This window comes from Protomyctophum bolini, assembly GCF_963924005.1.
Source record: "Protomyctophum bolini genome assembly, chromosome: 18".
In the NCBI taxonomy this organism is placed as follows: domain Eukaryota; kingdom Metazoa; phylum Chordata; class Actinopteri; order Myctophiformes; family Myctophidae; genus Protomyctophum; species Protomyctophum bolini.
The window spans coordinates 37,690,482-37,710,481 of NC_137879.1; the positions used below are offsets into that span (position 1 = coordinate 37,690,482).

The window sequence follows — 20,000 nt, forward strand, 5'->3', positions numbered from 1 at the left end:
AACTAAAACATGAACCTTGGTTGAAAAAAACTAAAGTTGTCCTTTAAGGATACACATGATGGCACCTCCTTCTCCACACAGACAAATAACTGCCTATATAACAGCCGAAACAGAACAGTATATATTTGGCAAGTTGTTTGGCTTAATTGCCTTTTGTCATGCCAGCTATTCTTATAGGCCGCTCATGGTCAGTTTATGCACATATAGCCCATGAGGCTTCCGAATATCAGTATGGCAAATCTATACAGCGATATCCCAGGTTTGTTATACTTCCAAGTAATGGTAACACACGCACACGCACACACACACACACACACACACACACACACACACGCACGCACACACACACACACACACACACACACACACACACACGTTTTAAAATCTCCATGAATTCAAAAGCTCCAAGTGGGGTGTAAATTAAGTATTTCTGCTCATTCAACTCTAGTATACAAAATGGAACCAAATGGACCCGTTGACAGGTGATATTGAACCAAATGGACCCGGGCCGTTGACAGGTGATATTGAACCAAATGGACGTGTTGACCTGGTGATATTGAACCAAATGGACCCGGGCCGTTGACAGGTGATATTGAACCAAATGGACGTGTTGACCTGGTGATATTGAACCAAATGGACCCGGGCCGTTGACAGGTGATATTGAACCAAATGGACCCGTTGACAGGTGATATTGAACCAAATGGACCTGTTGACCTGGTGATATTGTCACAGTATCTTGCAGGAAAGACGTCAGGCTGACATGGAGACGGTGTATAGGACAGCGCCGGACATATATAGGACACAGGACGGGGGAGGACAGACCATGCAGGGACACGTGAGGTGGTGAAGACAAGTGTCCTATATTAGTAGTAGCCTTATCTCCTGTTTCTGTAGCGTGAGGCAGCTTGATGTACAAGCTGGACATGACTCTAGTATGTCGCAGGGACCCCCCCAATCCAACCCTTGATGCTGAGTGTCAAGCAGGGAGGCATTGGGTCCCATTTTTAGAGTCTTTGGTATGACCCGGCCGGGGATTGAACCCCCTACCTCCCAGTCTCAGGGCGGACACTCTAACCACAAGGCCAGCTGAGCTGGTCAATATGGTCCTATATATTAACCACTGCAATATTATGAGAGATTTTATTTTCTGTGTATAGTTTGTCTACCCCCATACATATTATACGAAGGACAAACAAACAAAAAAACATTCTTTGATATTCGAAATAAGTTACGGTTAACTGGATGCAGGGCAGCCATCTTGAATTTCTCGGGGGCCAAAATGAAGTCTTATGATTAAACTGGTGTCCGATTTGGAATCCTCATGGTTGACTTGTATGAAAAAGTGTCTTCATACGTCATGATTCGAGGTAATCTGGACCAAACGTTCATTTTTGGTTCATTTTTGGTTCATTTTTGGTGCCGGCCAGGCGCCATTTTGAATTTGGTCCTGCCGGGATTTCCCGCGAGGGACACGGAGGCTAAATCTTGCATGAAGGGTCCAGGGAGAGGTCAAATCGATCATCAAAACATTGTTGCCGTGTGCAGAGGACGGTCACAGAACACTCAGCTTGGGACTCTAACGCTATAACACCGTCATGTCCTCTCATTTGGGTTCAACCGAGTGTTTTCAGACAGCTGTCCAAACAGCAGACAGAGAGGGGGGGGGGGGGGGGGGGTGGGTGAGGGAAGCACGAGATCACTAAGAGGATTAAAGTCATGACTCATCAAATCAGTCGCCGTCACGGAAACCATGCAGTGTTACAGAGCCGCCCAGGAACAGCTTGTCAGAGACATCAGGTGCCGTAGCTCGTTACCTTGAGGATGATGTACGACGCCATACGCTTTGTATGTGGAGGACATGAAACTGAGGGCAGTGCTGGAGAACGTATATAGGCTACTAAAATGTAGACAGACAGCGGAAACGGCCGCGCCTCATGTCTGCCAAGGTCTGGCAACAGCTTTAGTCTGTCGTGTATTGGTTGCTTGGGTCACATGACCAGAAACAGGTACCAGGAAGCAGGTAACAGAATTGTGTAGAGACACACAATGTTATGTGTAACGTAATGTTATGTTATGAGACCGGTGAAATGAAAAGACAAGCTTTGTGTATGACTCAATGCAGGTTGAACTAATAAATGATAAGTTAGGCACACAACATTGTCAAAAATAAAATATTAGTAGTATTAAATCATCCACGCGCGTGCATGTGCGGGGGGGGGGGGGGGGGGGGGGGGTCGGGGGGCGGCCGCTACGGATCTCGCTTGCAGCGCCACCTATAGGTCCCAACCGGTTGGCCCTGAGCTCACATGCCATCTTCCTCCTCCTAATCTCCCTGTCCGTGTGTGATTGGGTGACTGTCACGGGGCAGCCTGTGCCCAATAGACAATCAGAGACAATCAGGGACCTTGCACACAGAGACCCGCAAAGTCAACTTTATCAATAAGCAGCTAGATTGGAAGTGACGGTTCATATATATCGTACAAATGACACTTTTTGTAATTCACACAATGATAGAGAGAGTTTTAAATATATGTTTATATCTGTATTTATTGACACTGAAGTTGAATTATGTTTGCCACCTGTCTCCCTTCTGTGGTGCTGGCACTCCTCTCTAGATTGGAGGGTGCCAAGTACTGTAGACTAGAGGAGGAGGGTACAGAGGGTGTTTGTTCCTGTTATTTAGCATTTTTCATTGTAGGCCTATGTGTTTGGTGCCTGAAATAATGTATTGAACTGGCATTTATTGACCATGAGTTTAGGAAGCAAGTCAGTAATTGTAGATCAACTCATGGGCCCGGATTGGCCTTTGTATGAGATAATTGATACCAATAATTACTGTGATTGTGTTTGGTCTGTCCCACCTGTTTAAGAGCAGGAATGCTGCAGGTGAGAAGTTGTTCAGTGTGACAGTGTTTTCGTCGACTAAAACTAAGACGAAAAATGTTCGTCGACTACCTTTTTCCACTGACGAAAACTAAATGGAAACTAAATGAAAACTAAACAATGATGACTAAAACTAAGACTAAATATACTGACGATTTTGTCAACAAATAAAAACTAGACTAACAACAGATCCAGTATAAGTCTTTTACTACTTGGTTGCATGCTAAAAATAGCAGATCTACAAGCTCACAACGCGTCGCGCTGCGACACGTTGTGGGCTTGTAGATCGGCTATTTTCAGCAAGTGAAAAAAAACAGGCATCAAGGCCCGCCTAAACACATTTTTGTTTGACTAAATCAACTGTAGTTTAGTCGACTAAAACTAGACTAACACTAACACATTCCAGGTGACTAAAATGTGAAAACTAAATGAAAACTTTTCAAAAGACTATGACTAAAACTACAATCAAACTTTGCTGCCAAAAACAACATTGAGTGTGACTTGAGGCTAGTTAGGGAGACAACAATTGAGCTCGGAGCCAGGGCCTCAATGTAGGAGGCATTCAGGACGTTGCATTATTGAAAAGGAGCGCTTCCAAACTCTGACACTTAAAAAAAAAAAAATCACCTGAAACTGAATGTAGCTCACTAGAATTTTGCGCCCGCTTCGCGGCCACTCTAATCCCAGAGTTGCCGGCGTTGCATTGCCGGCGTGAGTGTGGAAGGGAGGCATTATTTTGGCAGTGCAAAGACTATTGTTTGGCGGCTGGTGGTCAGCGTTGGCGTCTGGCGCCTTATGAGGAGATAGCTTTGGAACACTGCGAAGGGTAAGTGTGTGACGTCACTGCCCGTGTGAGTGTGTGTGGGTGTAGTGTGTAAGATGTTGTTGTGGGTGTTGCAATAGCGACGTAGCTGTTTCTTCTGGGTACAACGTATTGGGTACAGCTTTTGGGTACCACTTCTCCATGTATAATAGATAACTTGTCTATGGTGGATTAAAATGAAACAAAAACTTTGCATGATATATATGAAAGAGGATAATTCGAGCTTTCCGTGCGGTCTGCAATGTTTGACGTTGTTTAATACAATCAGATGGGACTTTTCTGTTTGGATGAATGGGCTGTCAAGGTCATACATCTTTATTTTTTTTGCCATTCAATAGGCGTTCCTGCAAAACTTCCGGGTACGATGATGTCACGCACATAGCCTCTATTGATCAATTGAATGTATTGGCACTTTTGCACATGCAACTTAATTGTCACAAATTAAGTTTGATTCCTGACATGGCAGTCCTGCATATTGATCTGTTTAACTTATACTTGTAGTAACATCAAGAACTTCCATTAGCAACTGTTACTACTATAGTCTACAGCGTACTGCCTGCTATCTCCTGTGTTGTTTTCGTCGACTAAAACTAAGACGAAAAATGTTCGTCGACTACCCTTTTCCACTGACGAAAACTAAATGAAAACTAACCTACGATGACTAAAACTAAGACTAAATATATTGACCATTTTGTCAACAAATAAAAACTATAGATGTTAGGAGAGGACTAGTGGACAAGAGATCCAGTATAAGTCATTTTACACTTGGTTGCATGCTGAAAATAGCAGATCTACAGAGCACAACGCGTGTGCTTGCAGATCTGCTATTTTCAGCAAGTGTACAATCAAGTCATTACGACGGCATCAAGGCCCGCCAAAACACATTTTAGTCGACTAAAATCGTATGATATATTTAGAAACTAGACTAACACTAAGACATTCCGGGTGTCAAAAATTGCTACCAAAAACAACACTACTACACAGTCTCACTGCCTGCTATCTACACTACAGTAGCTCTACTCCTATTTGTATATACCTTGTGTTTGAACTTGTTGGAGTTCTTGTTCTCCTTCTTGTTGAGGTCTATGAAGTAGTGAGTGATCCTGTCCCGCCCCTTGCTGGCGTCCATGTCCCAGCAGATCCTGAACGAGTCGCACGTGATGTTGCCGATCTTTATGTTCTGAGGCACCGGGAGGTCGTCCAGCTCCCCGATCCCACTGTCCGCTGACATGGTACCTGATGGAGGGGGGAGAGGGGGGGGGGGGGTGGGTGTCGTTAAGTATAGATATCTGGGATGATTATTTCACATAATTGTAGTTAAAGGTATATTCAGTGATTTCACTAAAAAAAAAACCTTAGGTTTCGTTTTTGGCTGTGGGACCTAAGCCTTTCATCCAATCAGGATAGAGAGCCAAAAACGAAACCTAAGGTTTTTTGACCCCCCCCCCAGGGGTTAACTGGGGACAGGGAGGAACTCCTTATATGGTCAGCACACTCTATAGTAGAGAGAGGATTATCACAACAAAACAAAAAAAAAAAGTGATATTTGAATTAAGTGAAATCACTGAATATATACCTTTAAGTACTGTTTCTCAAACTTTTCAGGCTGCAACCCCCCAAAAATAATACATTTGAAGAATTTTGAACTCACGGGGACCCCCGCAAAATAATACATTTGAACCCATGGGGACCCACCCCCCAAAGAAATGATCATATCTGAACTGCGGATCCCCCAAAATAATCATATTTGACCTGAGGACCCAGGTCAAATCCTCAGGACGGTAAAAAAAAAAAAGAAAGTACATTTGCGATGAAAATGCTTCAATCTGGTTCACTCTGAGAGATTAATATCATCTTTACTGTGCTATTGCCATTTGCCAACATCAATTACACCAGGGGAGAACACACAACGCGAGTAACAAACAATGGGTGTTTGAGCTATATAGGAACCAGCTGAGAGCAAGGGGAGATCACCAAGGGCCTTGTTGATCCTTGAATCACTGAAATGACATTAATTGGCATGTTGGGACCAGATACCTGCAGCGGAGTTACACACGTTTCAGTCCCTCTGCATACATACACACTATGTAGATAAGATGTACATCCACATACATACAGTGCACGCACGCACGCACGCACACATACACACGCTTTACTCTTATCGAGGTCACTATATCGTACAAGTGACCTACTCCTACAGGCAATTAAGTTGTAAGATGGCACTTTGCTAGAACGAGTGTGCGTGCGTGCGTGCGTGCGCGTGCGTGTAAGGGGGATAGTTGCAGTAATGTCGTGGGTCAGTAGGTTAACCAGATAGATATTAAGTGACAGTCTTCTATTCAATTCGGTTCTCCGAGGGTGTCCCTCCTTTCTTCTACTGTACACATTGTATATGCCTCGTCATCATCGCACCTGCTTCAAATTACCTACCGGGTGTGCGGAAGTCATCTCTCTATAAAAGGTTATAATCCGACAGGTGATCTAAAATAGCCATCTATGTGTTGTATTCGTACGGATCAGCAGTTAGCTGAGCCCAATGAGTGTGTCTGTGCCTCTGCAGTACTGAAATGGTCAAATTCTCTGTGCGCGTGCGTGTGTGTGCATGAGTGCATGCTGTACTGTCCATATGTTCATGCATAATAGGTGTGAATGTGTGAAGATTGCAGGTGTGTATTGTACAGTATGTGTGTTCTTGTGGCATCACGAGAGGACAGGTGCGGTAAATGGGTACTATATATTCCCATACACAAAATGGCTACCGGAACAACAACAACTACAACTCCCAGGGTGCCTCAGTCAGTCAGGACACACACAGGTGTAGGTGTGTGAGGCACCTAATTGAGGCAGAGCTGAGAGACTAGATGAGAGAACAAACAAACAAACGGTGCATGAAGAGAGACAAAGGCCTGGACGGAGCTGGAAAAGGACTGAGAAAAGGACTGTGTCAAGTAACAGTTACGAGCCTGTGGGAAAATAAACCTAATTTCATTGTGTACTAGATTTTCCTTCCTTATTATTCTGCACTGCCTCACAATATCCCACCCTATGCCTCTCACGATATTACAGGGTGTACAATACGTATGCAGACTAAATGAAAACCACACCTTCTTCCCTATATGCACAACATGCAACAGACGTACTCAAAGTAATGCGAAAGCTTCCAAGTAAGTAGTGAATGAAACGCTTTGTGGTGCCGGCGTCTCCTCCACCTCCTCCATGTTTGGTTTGTTTAACAACACGTCGAGTCACACACTAGTTTGTTGTTCATGTGCGTTCCGGACGGTTTGAGGCCCGTCCTTCCGCATCCGATACTAGTGTACACACGTACAGACAAGTGCTAAATGGCCCTAAATGGTGTGTGTGTGTGTGTGTGTGTGTGTGTGTGTGTGTGTGTGTGTGTGTGTGTGTGTGTGTGTGCGCGCGCGTACGTGCGTGCGTGCGTGCGCCGGCGGTTCAGAGTTGTATATTGTGGAGTGTGAACAGTTGATTAGTGAGTGTCAATGAGACTTCTTAGGCAGCTCGTTAATTCTCTTCCTGTTCATTAACGAGGGAAGAGACGGAAAGCCTGCTAATGAAAGAGACCTCTATCCTGAGACCACATCGTTCTCCTCGTTTCTCAGCCTCTGCCTTGAATTTGCCCATCTTATCCCTCTCCTCTCCTCTCCTCTCCTCTCCTCTCCTCTCCTCTCCTCTCCTCTCCTCTCCTCTCCTCTCCTCTCTCAGCGGAGAGGGGGAGGAGGGCATGAGAGAGGACGAGGAAATAAGCTGTCCAGGACAAGGCCTATAAATGTCCAATTTAGGCATTTAACAGATAGCTCTCATCCAGGGAGACTTATTTACGCAGTGCATGAAGATCGCAGTAAATGACACGAACCCTAGTCAACACCATGACAGGGTATAAGTGGTCGCAAATGGAGTGCAGCGAAAACCTTGAGTATAGTAAAAGATTGGAGTAGTGCAGTTCAAAGTAACTGGGATACCATGGAAAACATCAAACCTAACATCTGTCGGAAAACAACCTGCTTTGTAAATGAACAAAAAATATAGCACCAAGCAAACTGAATAATATCAAAATATCATAACGTAATGCAAACAAGTAACCAACATACATCTGGACAGCACAATAGTAGCGCTTGTCAACCTGCGTAGCTGTCCTAATACCAGGCACCATGCATTACCATGTGTCATCTATGTACCATGTGTCAATGGAAGGGTAAGTACAACCAGTACTGCACATGCACTAGTAGGCCCACTCTACCATACAGATGTACTACTCTATCAGACAGATTGGTTAAAATTGTATTCAATAAAATAAAATAGGCCTATGCATTGCAGATATTCAAATTATATATACTTAAACCTATAATCTATGGGATGCATCGCGTTAAGACAGTTAAGACAAAATTGGATTTTTCCTTGAACTGTATATAGAACCATACAAAGAGATATATTCTCAGGATGAAAGCAGACTGGAGCAGCAACCAAAAACAGAAATGCGCCCTATAATCTTCTTCCACGTGCCAAATCATGCACAATAACCGTATAATCTGAAGCAGAGGATATACGTAGCATAATCTCACTGCACTGCACTGCACTGGTAGGACCAGCTGAGCGTAATCTGTGGATTATTGTCTTCTTCAGTAATGGGAACGGAGAGGCCAGGCCTGTGTGAGGAGCATATAACTGTATGTGGTTGTCTGTCAACAAGTGGCTCAAACCCAAAAAAGTGGGTCAATGGAAACGCTTCATTTTAGACAGACAGACAGACAGACAGACAGACAGACTACACATTGTGCACAAAAACCTATGACAAAAACACACAAGCATATAAGCGCGCCGCGGATGCTGCATGCTTTTCGTCCACGTTAATGAATGTAGCCGTTCTCACTGGCCACATGCGGACGTATAACCGCTCGCGCACGTGAAGATTTCTTTCCCCCCTATCTTATCATCACCACAGTCGACTATAGGCCTACATTAGACTACATCCATCCAGATGGTAGATATATACATCCATTCAGACAGTAGACCATATAGAACCGGTCCATTTGGTAACATTTGTAGCTACACTCTTGGAGATGGAATAACACTGAGGATTTTAAAGATGGAAGTGCCGTGATCTTTTTCCACCCTAAAACATGATCATCAGGTTTTATTGTTATATAAGGAGGTATAATTTTTTCAAAAAAGTGTACAGTATTTGTTCAAATGTTGTTTTTATGTGGGCACACCCTCCAGTTCATTAAGTATGCCTGGTTTTCCTGGTGGGTGAGGGGTTAGGGGAGGGGCTGATAGTGTGGTGTCACTATAGTAGGCTACTGTTTATTTCATTGGCCCGTTTGACTGTCAAGGGTTCAGCCTCCAGGAAGAAACCCTAAATACAAAGTGAATACACCATTGCACATAAAAACGACTCCAGGGTGTCTAATGAAGTATACTGTCACCTCATAGACACATGAAAAAATGGAAAATGACAAAAAATGGACTCAAGTGGACTCTGCCATCCACTTGAGTTGAGTGGACTCTTAAAGGGATTGTGACATAAAAGAAAAGTTTTTGTAATTTTTCTTAAGTTATATTTATGTTTTCTGAGCTCAATTGCACAAAAATTGCACTTTTAACATTCAGTAGATTTTCTGTGGTCTGGGGGTTTTCTTGATCAAACAAGTGCTCTGATTTCCCTGCTGGCTGTGATGTCACAGCCTGCAAATCCCATATATGTCAATGGGATTCGCCAGCAGATGTCACTGCTTTCACTGTTTTGCCTGTTTCCATTGCAGCTCAAAAGGCTTCACAGACACATGAGAAAACCCCAGTCCACAGAAAATCCACTGAATGTTCAAAGTCCAGGTTTCTTGGGTGTAACTGAGGTCACGAAACAAACTTAAAAGAAAAAAGAAAAATAGAAATAAATGAAAATAAATGTCATGAAACCTTTAGCCCATTAGGACGATTCTACAAATGTCTTCTAAATCAGACAGTTATCTGAAAAATCCATGTTTCTATGTCAGTGGTTCTCAAACAGTTTCATGTCAAGGACCCCCCAAAAATATATGTATTTGGCCGCCAACCCCCATCGGACCCCCCAGAAGCAAAGATTTGAGTTAAAAACATTCACTCTGAAAGAATATATATTCAAAGATCTGCGCCACATTTTCACGATTTTTCAAAAATAGCAGACCTACAAGCTCATAGCGTGCCACTCGGTGGCGCGCTATATGAGCTTGTAGATCTGCTATTTTTCAATAGCTAAATTATAACAATGTTTAAAACACCAAAAAGGGTTCCCGCCCAAAATGGGTTAAAACTATATCTCTATATCGTGTACCCCTGAGCCACTGCCGGACACTCTAAGCCCCGCCTCCTGTTTTGAAGGAAAAGGGTCATGACTGACTGACTGACTGTCTGTCTGAGTGGTGATGCAAAAAGATTATAATCTGTTCTGGATTAAACCACAGTGATAACTGTACACTGTGTGTGTGTGTGTGTGTGTGTGTGTGTGTGTGTGTGTGTGTGTGTGTGTGTGTGTGTGTGTGTGTGTGTGTGTGTGTGTGTGTGTGTGTGTGTGTGTGTCGCGTGGTCCATCTCAGAGTATGTACCAAAGGAGGATGGGATTTCATTTTACGGTTTTTTGACCCCCAGGGGTTAACTGGGGACAGGGAGGAACTCCTTATATGGTCAGCACACTCTATAGTAGAGAGGATTATCACAACAAAACAAAAAATAAGTGAATTGAATTAAGTGAAATCACTGAATATACATTTAAAAGGAAACAATTAACTCCTGCAAGCATATATCAATAACTGTTTACAATATATTTATTTGGTTAATGTTACGGTATAAACGTATTTTGTAGTTAGCCTGCATTGGGTTAGTCTCGCATTGCCAGATGAACACAGATCTTCATTCTCCACCAACTGACTGGGGACATCTACAATTCAGTGTAGTGGCTAAAACTGTGTGGAAAAGTTATTTTATTAATATTAATATGAATTCTTTATTTAATATATTCTTTTTTAAATGACACCATTGTAGAAGCAGTTCAATGGAAAACAGTGTAGGACAAATGGTTTTACAAAGAGCCATGTGTTGAGAGAGAGAGAGAGAGAGAGAGAGAGAGGGTGAGACAACAGAGAGGACAGCAGGGTTCTTTCTTTGCTGTATTCCTTTCTTCTGCATCCATTTCACTTGCTGCCTTTACTCTCTCTCTCTCTTTCTCTCTCTTTCTCTCTCTCTCTCTCTCTCTCTCTCTCTCTCTCTCTCTCTCTCTCTCTCTCTTTTCTCTCTCTTTCTCTCTCTCTCTCTCTCTCTCTCTCTCTCTCCCTATCTCCCTCCCCATCATCTCAGTGAAAAGAGGAGAGGGCGATCTCTGTTCATCCGTCACAGAGAGGTAATTAGCCACGGCTCTCTCCTGGACTGACCCTGGGTCTGCTCTGTGTGGTCACACACACAGCACACAACACAACGTCACACATAGAACACTGACCCTGGGTCTGCTCTGTGTGGTCACACACACAGCACACAACACAACGTCACATAGAACACTGACCCTGGGTCTGCTCTGTGTGGTCACACACACGGCAAACAACACAACGTCACATAGAACACTGACCCTGGGTCTGCTCTCTGTGGTCACACACACGGCACACGACACAACGTCACATAGAACACTGACCCTGGGTCTGCTCTCTGTGGTCACACACACAGCACACAACACAACGTCACATAGAACACTGACCCTGGGTCTGCTCTCTGTGGTCACACACACGGCACACGACTTTACAATGCACAGACTGGGGGGTTGCCTGTTGGCCTATAGGAGCGGTCCACTTAAACTCCAAAGCAGCCTGACAGCTTTTGAGGTTCGTAAATCCTGATCCTGCATTACGACCTTTTGCTGCATGTCGTCACTCCCCCATTTGAACTGGGGAACCCCCACCTTGAGAAGCACTTGGAATTGTATATGAGTTTCGTTTTTTTTTCTCCTTCTTTTAATATTGTGAAAACAGCAGATCTACAAGCTCACAATGCCTCGAGGCGTTGCATGTGAGCTTGTAGATCGGCTATTTTCACTCCCCCCCCCCTTTTTTCTTATATATTATTTGACAATTTGACCAATGTTTCACTAGTTTTTACAGTATAGGTTGTTGATTACTTTTGATGCATTATAGGCCTAATGGTTTTTGTCTTTTTTTTTTTTTTTTTTGTAGGTATTAAAAGGGTCTCAAAAATCCTTAAATGCTGGTCACTTCACTCACTGTCACCTGGGGACCTGTGGACCCCCCTGGGGGTACCGGTCCACAGGTTGAGAACCACTGGTTTAGAGTATACGTGATTGAAATTCAACGGTTCCCCTACACAGAGAACTATGCTGGAGGCAGCAGCGACGCCCACAGAATAATCCATTGTTCTGCTTTGCGGGCATCGGCAAACACATTTACCCCGAGTGGTTGATTCACTCGTCCGCTGCGCGTTCTATATTTGGCTCTGTGACATCAGGTGCAGCCGATAATCTAATCGCTAATGAGAGTTATCTCTTTTACACTGCAGCTGTCTCGGTCTGGTGAACTTTAATTTCTCAAACTATTGTGTGAAATGGATTGCATTTGTTCTGCTGAATAACCGCATTATTAAACACACTGAGAACGAGAGCAGTGAAGCTTAGAGGGAGATATAGTAGGAGCCCTGAAAGATAGACAGTGTAGGAGAGACAGACAGTATAGGACAGCTGAGAGGGAGACAGTGTAGGAGAGACAGACAGTGTAGGAGGGACAGACAGTAGGACAGCTGAGAGGGAGACAGTGTAGGAGAGACAGACAGTATAGGACAGCTGAGAGGGAGACAGTGTAGGAGAGACAGACAGTATAGGACAGCTGAGAGACAGGCAGTGTAGGAGAGACAGGCAGTAGGAAAGCGAGGGACAGACAGTGTAGGAGGGACAGACAGTAGGACAGCTGAGAGGGAGGCAGTGTAGGAGAGACAGACAGTAAGACAGCTGAGAGGGAGACAGTGTAGGAGAGACAGACAGTAGGACAGTTGAGAGGGAGGCAGTGTAGGAGAGACAGACAGTAGGACAGCTGAGAGGGAGACAGTGTAGGAGAGACAGACAGTAGGACAGCTGAGAGGGAGACAGTGTAGGAGAGACAGACAGTAGGACAGCTGCAGGGAGACAGTGTAGGAGAGACAGACAGTAAAGCTGAGAGGGAGACAGTGTATGAGAGACCGACAGTAGGAAAGCTGAGAGACAGACAGTGTATGAGAGACAGACAGTAGGAAAGCTGAGAGACAGACAGTGTATGAGACACAGACAGTAGGAAAGCTGAGAGGGAGACAGATGTATACATGATAAACATCATGCTATACAGCATTACACCATAAAACTATATCTATCTGCAATTCATTCAGACCAAATGAACAAAGGTTGTACCAAGTCACGATTCATACGCTGTGAATGATATTCTAATGAGATGCAATTGAGACGGTGTAATGACCCGTGTATAATGTCTCAATTAAGTTGCAGATGGGACCGGGCCATTAACACACGCACACACGCACGCACGCACGCACGCACGCACACCTGGAACCCATGTGCGACGCCAGGCCCAGGAAATAATTCCCAATGCACTTATTTCCCCATAGACATTTCAAAAAGTATTTATTTAAAGACCTTTTAAGCGTCGTGCGAAGCCAACTCGAGTCGTGACAAATCATGACAAAATGTGTACACAGTGTAATTTTGATAGAGGTATGGCATCTAAAGAGCACAAAGTACCTTTCTGAACGTACCAAGTATATCGCAAGACTTCCCACCATTTCCTGTCTGGCAGCCAAATCTCGCGATACTTCCGCGCCAGAAACGATACCTGCTGCTGTTTAGAGCCTCAGATAAAATTATATACTAGTGCACTCTGTGCACATCGAAAAGTAAGTGATAGAAAACAACCTGTGATATGTCTTCGTTGAATTCCTGAACCGATTATATGACAAAGGTCTCAATTGTTCATAAATAATTCTTGTTATGTAATGAGCTGGTCCAGCCGGCTCCATTCACTGCCATGTATTCATTGCACTTCGATCCGGTGTGAGTTTGGCTCCCAAGAAAGTGTCCGTGAAAGTGTCATGGAGCAGCCCATGAGTCACGTGACCACTTCTCTTCCTTCTCAAAGCTTTCCTTGCATTAAATCAGGGTCGCCCAGCGATTTCTTTCTTCAAGGGCCTATTTCATGGTTTGCTCCACGCCATTTTGGATGTAGCTTTGAAGTAGCTAGATGTAGCCAAAACACCCCTGAGGGGATCGACAACAAAGTATGATTACTTGAGCCGTCAAAAACATCATCTTTGGTTAGAATTGGACGGATTAATTTAGATCAAGAGTTATTCACATATTTTTCCTCCCATCCACTAAAATGGAGGGGGGACGGAGACCTCCGTTTATGCCGCTCGGAGTGTTAAATGATGACTCTATGTTAGAGCTCTTACGGTAAGGGGCTCCCCAAAAAGTCTGGTTGGCAGGGCTTGCAGCAGCGAAAAAGATCACAGCCCAAACCCCCAAGAGACATTTCCAAAACACATTATTTGGAACTGTCGTCGGCAAGAATTTATTAATCAGGCCCAACAGTCAATGTGGACAGACCTAATATCAGACCTGAATGACCTATACTGACCCGGTGATGTCGTGGATGTCGTGTTGTGGGTTGATTATTTTGTGAGGAAGGATGGTGGGGGGATGGAGAGAGAGAGTGTGTGTGTGTGTGTGTGTGTGTGTGTGTGTGTGTGTGTGTGTGTGTGCGCGTGTGTGTGTGTGCGACAGACAGTAGGAAAGCTGCAAAGGAGACCGTTGTAGGAAGCTGAGAGTGAGACAGTGCAGGAGAGAGACACTACAGTATAGGGAAGCTGAGAGGGAGACTATTAGCTATTTTTAAATTGATAATTGATCGTTAATATTGATTATGACTTTATGAGTAATTTTGCCATGATATACTCACATGACATCCTTTGAACTGTGATCACTGCATATCATATAGGCCCTGCAGCTCATGAGGACAACTTAGATCAGGGGTGGGCAACTGGCGGCCCCGGGGGCCACATGCGGCCCCCCACCTTCACTTAATGCGGCCCGCATGTTAAAATCAGAATGCTGATATAGTATTGATTTCAGCTGTTACAATTCTTTAATTACTTCATGACTAGTGTTAAATGACTAGTGCTTAATGACTAGTAAAAATGTTATTGTCTTTTTGTGTCCAGTGTTAACAGTTCATAAAGTTAACATAACTATAACTTAATGCATTTGAAATTCAATAAAAAGGTCACTTTTCAGGATTCCAATTCAAAAATAGCAAAAGAAAATATTCAGGTTTTCAATTCAAATATAGCAAAAATAGCCGATCTACAAGCTCAAAACAAAATATGCACTGTGGTCCTCTGGAGTGAGTGTGGAAATATACAGTATTTGGCACCTCTGCATCATCAAAGTTGCCCACCCCTGTCTTAGATAGCCTGGCCTGCGTTCTCACTCTCACGGTGTTATTATGGGTAGAGGCAAATAAACAACCCTTTATTATAGCCACAAAGTCTCTCCCAGCCAGTCAAGGTCAACGACCAACGACCTGCAGACACCACAGTCCATCTGGGAAAGGCCTGAGTGTCATCATCTCACGCCAACCATCATACTCCGTCTCCACCGCGTCAGGCTATATCACCCGTCTTCAGAGACACATACACGTCACACCTGTATTACATTTCAGACTGATTGACGACCGAAAATGCTGTGTATTGTACTCTTTCTGGTGTACTACTTTATTGTCTATTTATGATTATTCACTATAAGGGTTAAAAGGTTTTCAGTCCCTTCTACTGTACCAAGTGTTTTGCTAAATGCTTTTTAGACGCTTTTATAAGGGTAATGACAATCTTTCATGTTGACAAAGGCTTTAAAATGCCTGTATACTTTGAGGGAATCTGTGTATTTCTACTCGACTATATTCTGGTAAGAGGCACTTTTCAGCCCCTGTTGTTTTTTTCCAACACTGCAATATATCTGGGGTTTTTTGAGGCCTGCGTGAGGTTTTTCACTATATCCAACTTGGGTTTTCATCACATTTTGGCGATAATGCCTTATGATATGGTCTTCTCTTCTGAATATAATATCTAAATTACTTTATGAAAATCGATTTGTATCGATCAGAGACAGTCACGGTATAAGCATATGGGAATTCTATAGCAGCTCTGGAGGTATTTTGCCCTGTCACCAAACAAACAGTGATTTGCTCATTCATATGCAGTGCACGCACACACACACACACACACACACACACACGCAGTCACACACACACACACACACACACACACACACACACACACACACACACACACACACACACACACACACACACACACACGCACACACACAGACTTAATGTGTTCCTTCTAGTTACTTTTGCCCTTTGTGTCAAAATGAAAGTGAAAGTCATTTTTCAGAATTTAACCATTTGACATGCACACACACACACACACACACACACACACACACACACACACACACACGGACGGACGGACGCACGCACGGATGCACAGATGCACGCACGGATGCACGCACGGATGCACACACGGATGCACACACACACACACACACACACACACACACACACACACACACACACACAGTCACACACACACACACACACACACACACACACACACACACACACACACACACACACACACACACACACACACACACACACACACACTCAAAGAGCCCCAAGGATGTTATTAAAATTTCATGACTCTGAAGTTGCAGAGCCAAAAATAGAGTACCGCCCGCCCCCCCCACCAACATAACGTGACAAGGCATTACAAAGAGTGGGAGTGGAGAAAGACAAATCATTTTCTCTCTCCTACACTGCCTCTCTCTCTCTCTCTCTCTCTCTCTCTCTCTCTCTCGAAGGTTTACTACTGTCTGTCTCTCCTATACACTGTATCCCTCTCAGCATTCAGTGTGCCTCACTGCCTCCCCAGACAGTTTTTAAGTTGCTTGATTCAATATTTAGATATTTGATATCCATTCTAACAGATGAGCCTGCATTCTACTGCAACATAGTATTCTCTATCATCCTATCATCACACAGACCTTTAAGACCAAACCAGCACACTTTCAACTGACATCATTATGTTATAGATGCCTCCCGCAGCTGTCTGACATTATTGTATATGCACCAATAATAATAATAATAATAAAAAAAAGTCTCTTTCAGCTGTTCCCTGCAGGCCAAGGGGACACGGAGACCCTCACGCACCCCCCCAGAGGAGTACTCTATATCCCTGGAGTCGCCTCCATCAAGCCCTCTGGGCCAAGCATAGGTTCCAGCTGACAACAACAAGGGCCTCTGGTCCCCCGAGGGAGTGCTATTTCATCCCTGGGTATAATTCGGTATAAATGGGTATTGAAACAGATGAATCCATATAGGAACCCCTCTAATTGGCCAGTGTAAACCCCAAAATCAACTCTTGAATCCCGCAGCATCCGTATTCTGGGGCGAACATTAGCCAGAAACAGCCCATCTTACAAGCCCTTTTTAACCTATACTTTTTTAACCCAACTCCTGTATACTTTATACCTTTCAATTCGGGACACCATTATTATATAGAATCTATATGTGTGTACGTCTGGTATAATCCACATAACTCGAGAACCGTTCGCCCCACCGACTTCACACGTTCCACACCCCCACACAGGGAGTGCAGTGCCCGGTGTCGAGACCGTCGGATAGCCGGTTGTCCAGAGCCAGCACAAATGCCTCTCCCCTATATATCTCCATATATGGAGCTGGCCTGTTCTGACGTCACAATCCAGACAGATGGGTGGAAGTGGAACGGGTATATCGTATAGTAGTAATTGTAGTAGTAGTAGGCCTAGTGTAAGAGCCATTATGATAGTATTTTAGTACTCATTTGATGACGTCACCACAGGGCGTGGGCAAGACCCAGGTGGCTTGGGGTATATTTAATGGGCCCCAATCAAGCGGAAGGTGTTGCTGATTGGCAGAGGCACACTGTTTTTCAACTGTGTTTCTTTGAGCTGTAGTCTGTATCCTGATAGTTTATTTATGTAAGTATGTATTATATGCTGAGGTGACAGATCGGCTAATACATATCTTTGTTTGTGAAGTTTGGACTTGAGCACACGTCTGCACAGCCTCCCTATAGCCGTCAGCATCCATGTAGTGTTTATAGGCATAGGGCTTTGACACTACAAGTATAGTAAACTAGAAGCTACAGTATTTAGTAGTAATTGTATTGTTATAGTTCATTCCTGAGCAGTAGAGTTTTCAGAGAATTGTTTTATTGTGAATTAAATCTCCATCAGAGAAGCAGAGCTGTGTGCCGTTCACATGAAAAGCAGCTCTCTCTGCACCTCAACACACAGAGAAACGGTGTGCCGTTCACATGAAAAGCAGCTCTCTGCACCTCAACACGCAGAGAAACGGTGTGCCGTTCACATGGAAAGCATCTCTCCACCTCAACACGCAGAGAAACGGTGTGCAGTTCACATGAAAAGCAGCTCTCCACCTCAACACGCAGAGAAACAGTGTGCAGTTCACATGAAAAGCAGCTCGATCTCCACCTCAACACGCAGAGAAACAGTGTGCAGTTCACATGAAAAGCATCTCTCCACCTCAACACGCAGAGAAACGGTGTGCCGTTCACATGAAAAGCAGCTCTCTCTGCACCTCAACACGCAGAGAAACAGTGGGATATGGAACCAACAGGGGAGACACATTGTGAAGGACCTGTGGAGCGAGCAGGAGTCCTCTCAGGCCCATGCATGCAAGCCAGCAGGCAGTACATGACTCACTCTGTCCCCCCCTGTTGTGTAAAAAGCACTCAGAGAGAGGCCTCAGGACGTCGACAAGGGTCAGGATCATAACCCATTCTGACCTGAGATCAGATTCATACGAGGTTTCCACTGGACACACACTGGTCTGATTGACCCATTCTGACCTGAGATCAGATTCTAAAAATGTCAGTCGTTCTTCGATTAACAAAAAAATAAATAGCAGACCTACAAGCTCGTAGCGCGCCACTCGGTGGCGCGCTATGAGCTTGTAGGTCTGCTATTTTGGGTTCCCGTTCAGAATGGGATAAAGAACAACTGTCACGCTGTCATGGAAGTCGTGTTGTCAGTAGTCTGTTCCTCTGGAAATCAATCAAGCTATATATAGCGTCTCGTCAACATGTAGGCAATACTTTAGTGGGCGACCGTGTATATAGTTCCCGCATCATCTATGTTTAAAAAACAATAGCACGATGACTCCATCACTTGTAACTGTGTTTATCTACCTTCACCTGTAAGTCACAAACGTTCACAACGCAGGATAAAAAAACATTACGTGAGGAGAGGCTTCCCAAGAGTCAAGATTCAAGACCGTTTTGATTTGTCACTCACAAAGCACACTGTCACACAGGGATTTCACCAGACCAGTTCAGTCTCGTGTATATAGGCGCTAGCCTGGCGCGGCCAGGATTCACTGACGCTTCCGGGAGTCTGGCCTGCACCACCGAGACTGAATTGGTCAGGCACTGAGGCACGGACTGGCACAGGAAATATGCCCAAAGACGGCCTAAAGACGCTACTATGCCTTTTGCCCATGGGGGTGCCACAGAATACTTTGATAATATTTGGAATTAATCAATATCACTTCAGTTTAACTGCTACTACCAGGTGTGTCCAAACCCTTTTCATATAGGGGGCCATATTAGAAAATATTATAACACCCAAGGGCCAACTATATAACATCTCCAGACTGACAAAATGTGCCTTCGGACTATAACAAAGTCACAACAATGTTATGTAACTATATCATCATCAATATTTAATACCATGGTCTTTTGTCAGGTGTGCTGTGAACAAAACACACAAATAACTCAGCCTTTTCTCAGGCGTTATACACTAGTGTTCTTGCTGAAATGCTGAAATCAGTTTGGACGAGTAATTGCATGAGAGAGAGAGAGGGAGAGAGAGAGAGAGAGAGAGAGAGAGAGAGTCAGATGTGACCATATTTATCTTCCCTGGCCTGAATCATGTCTGAACAGGATACCTGTCTTTCAGCCCTCATTTTGAGACAGACAGACAGACAGACAGACAGACAGACAGACAGACAGACAGACAGACAGACAGAAATAAGGAAACAAAAAGAATCAAAGACAAAAATACTCAGATCATTGTGTATAAACCTGCTTTGTGAAACTTCAAATAATCCAAAATCCCATGCGGTACAAAATCCCCCAGTCA

The 20,000-nt window shown here is 44.1% G+C and overlaps 1 protein-coding gene across 1 annotated transcript in view; it reads right to left on the reverse strand.

The window, feature by feature from the left end:
- The window catches only part of LOC308332858 (phytanoyl-CoA hydroxylase-interacting protein-like), a 28,204-nt gene that overhangs the window by 6,963 nt on the left and 1,241 nt on the right, over nt 1-20,000 (reverse strand). Inside the window, exon 2 of the mRNA XM_080788975.1 lies at nt 4,743-4,942. Within this exon, the coding sequence (XP_080645101.1) occupies nt 4,743-4,942 (200 nt within the window). The remainder of the gene's footprint in view (nt 1-4,742; nt 4,943-20,000) is intronic.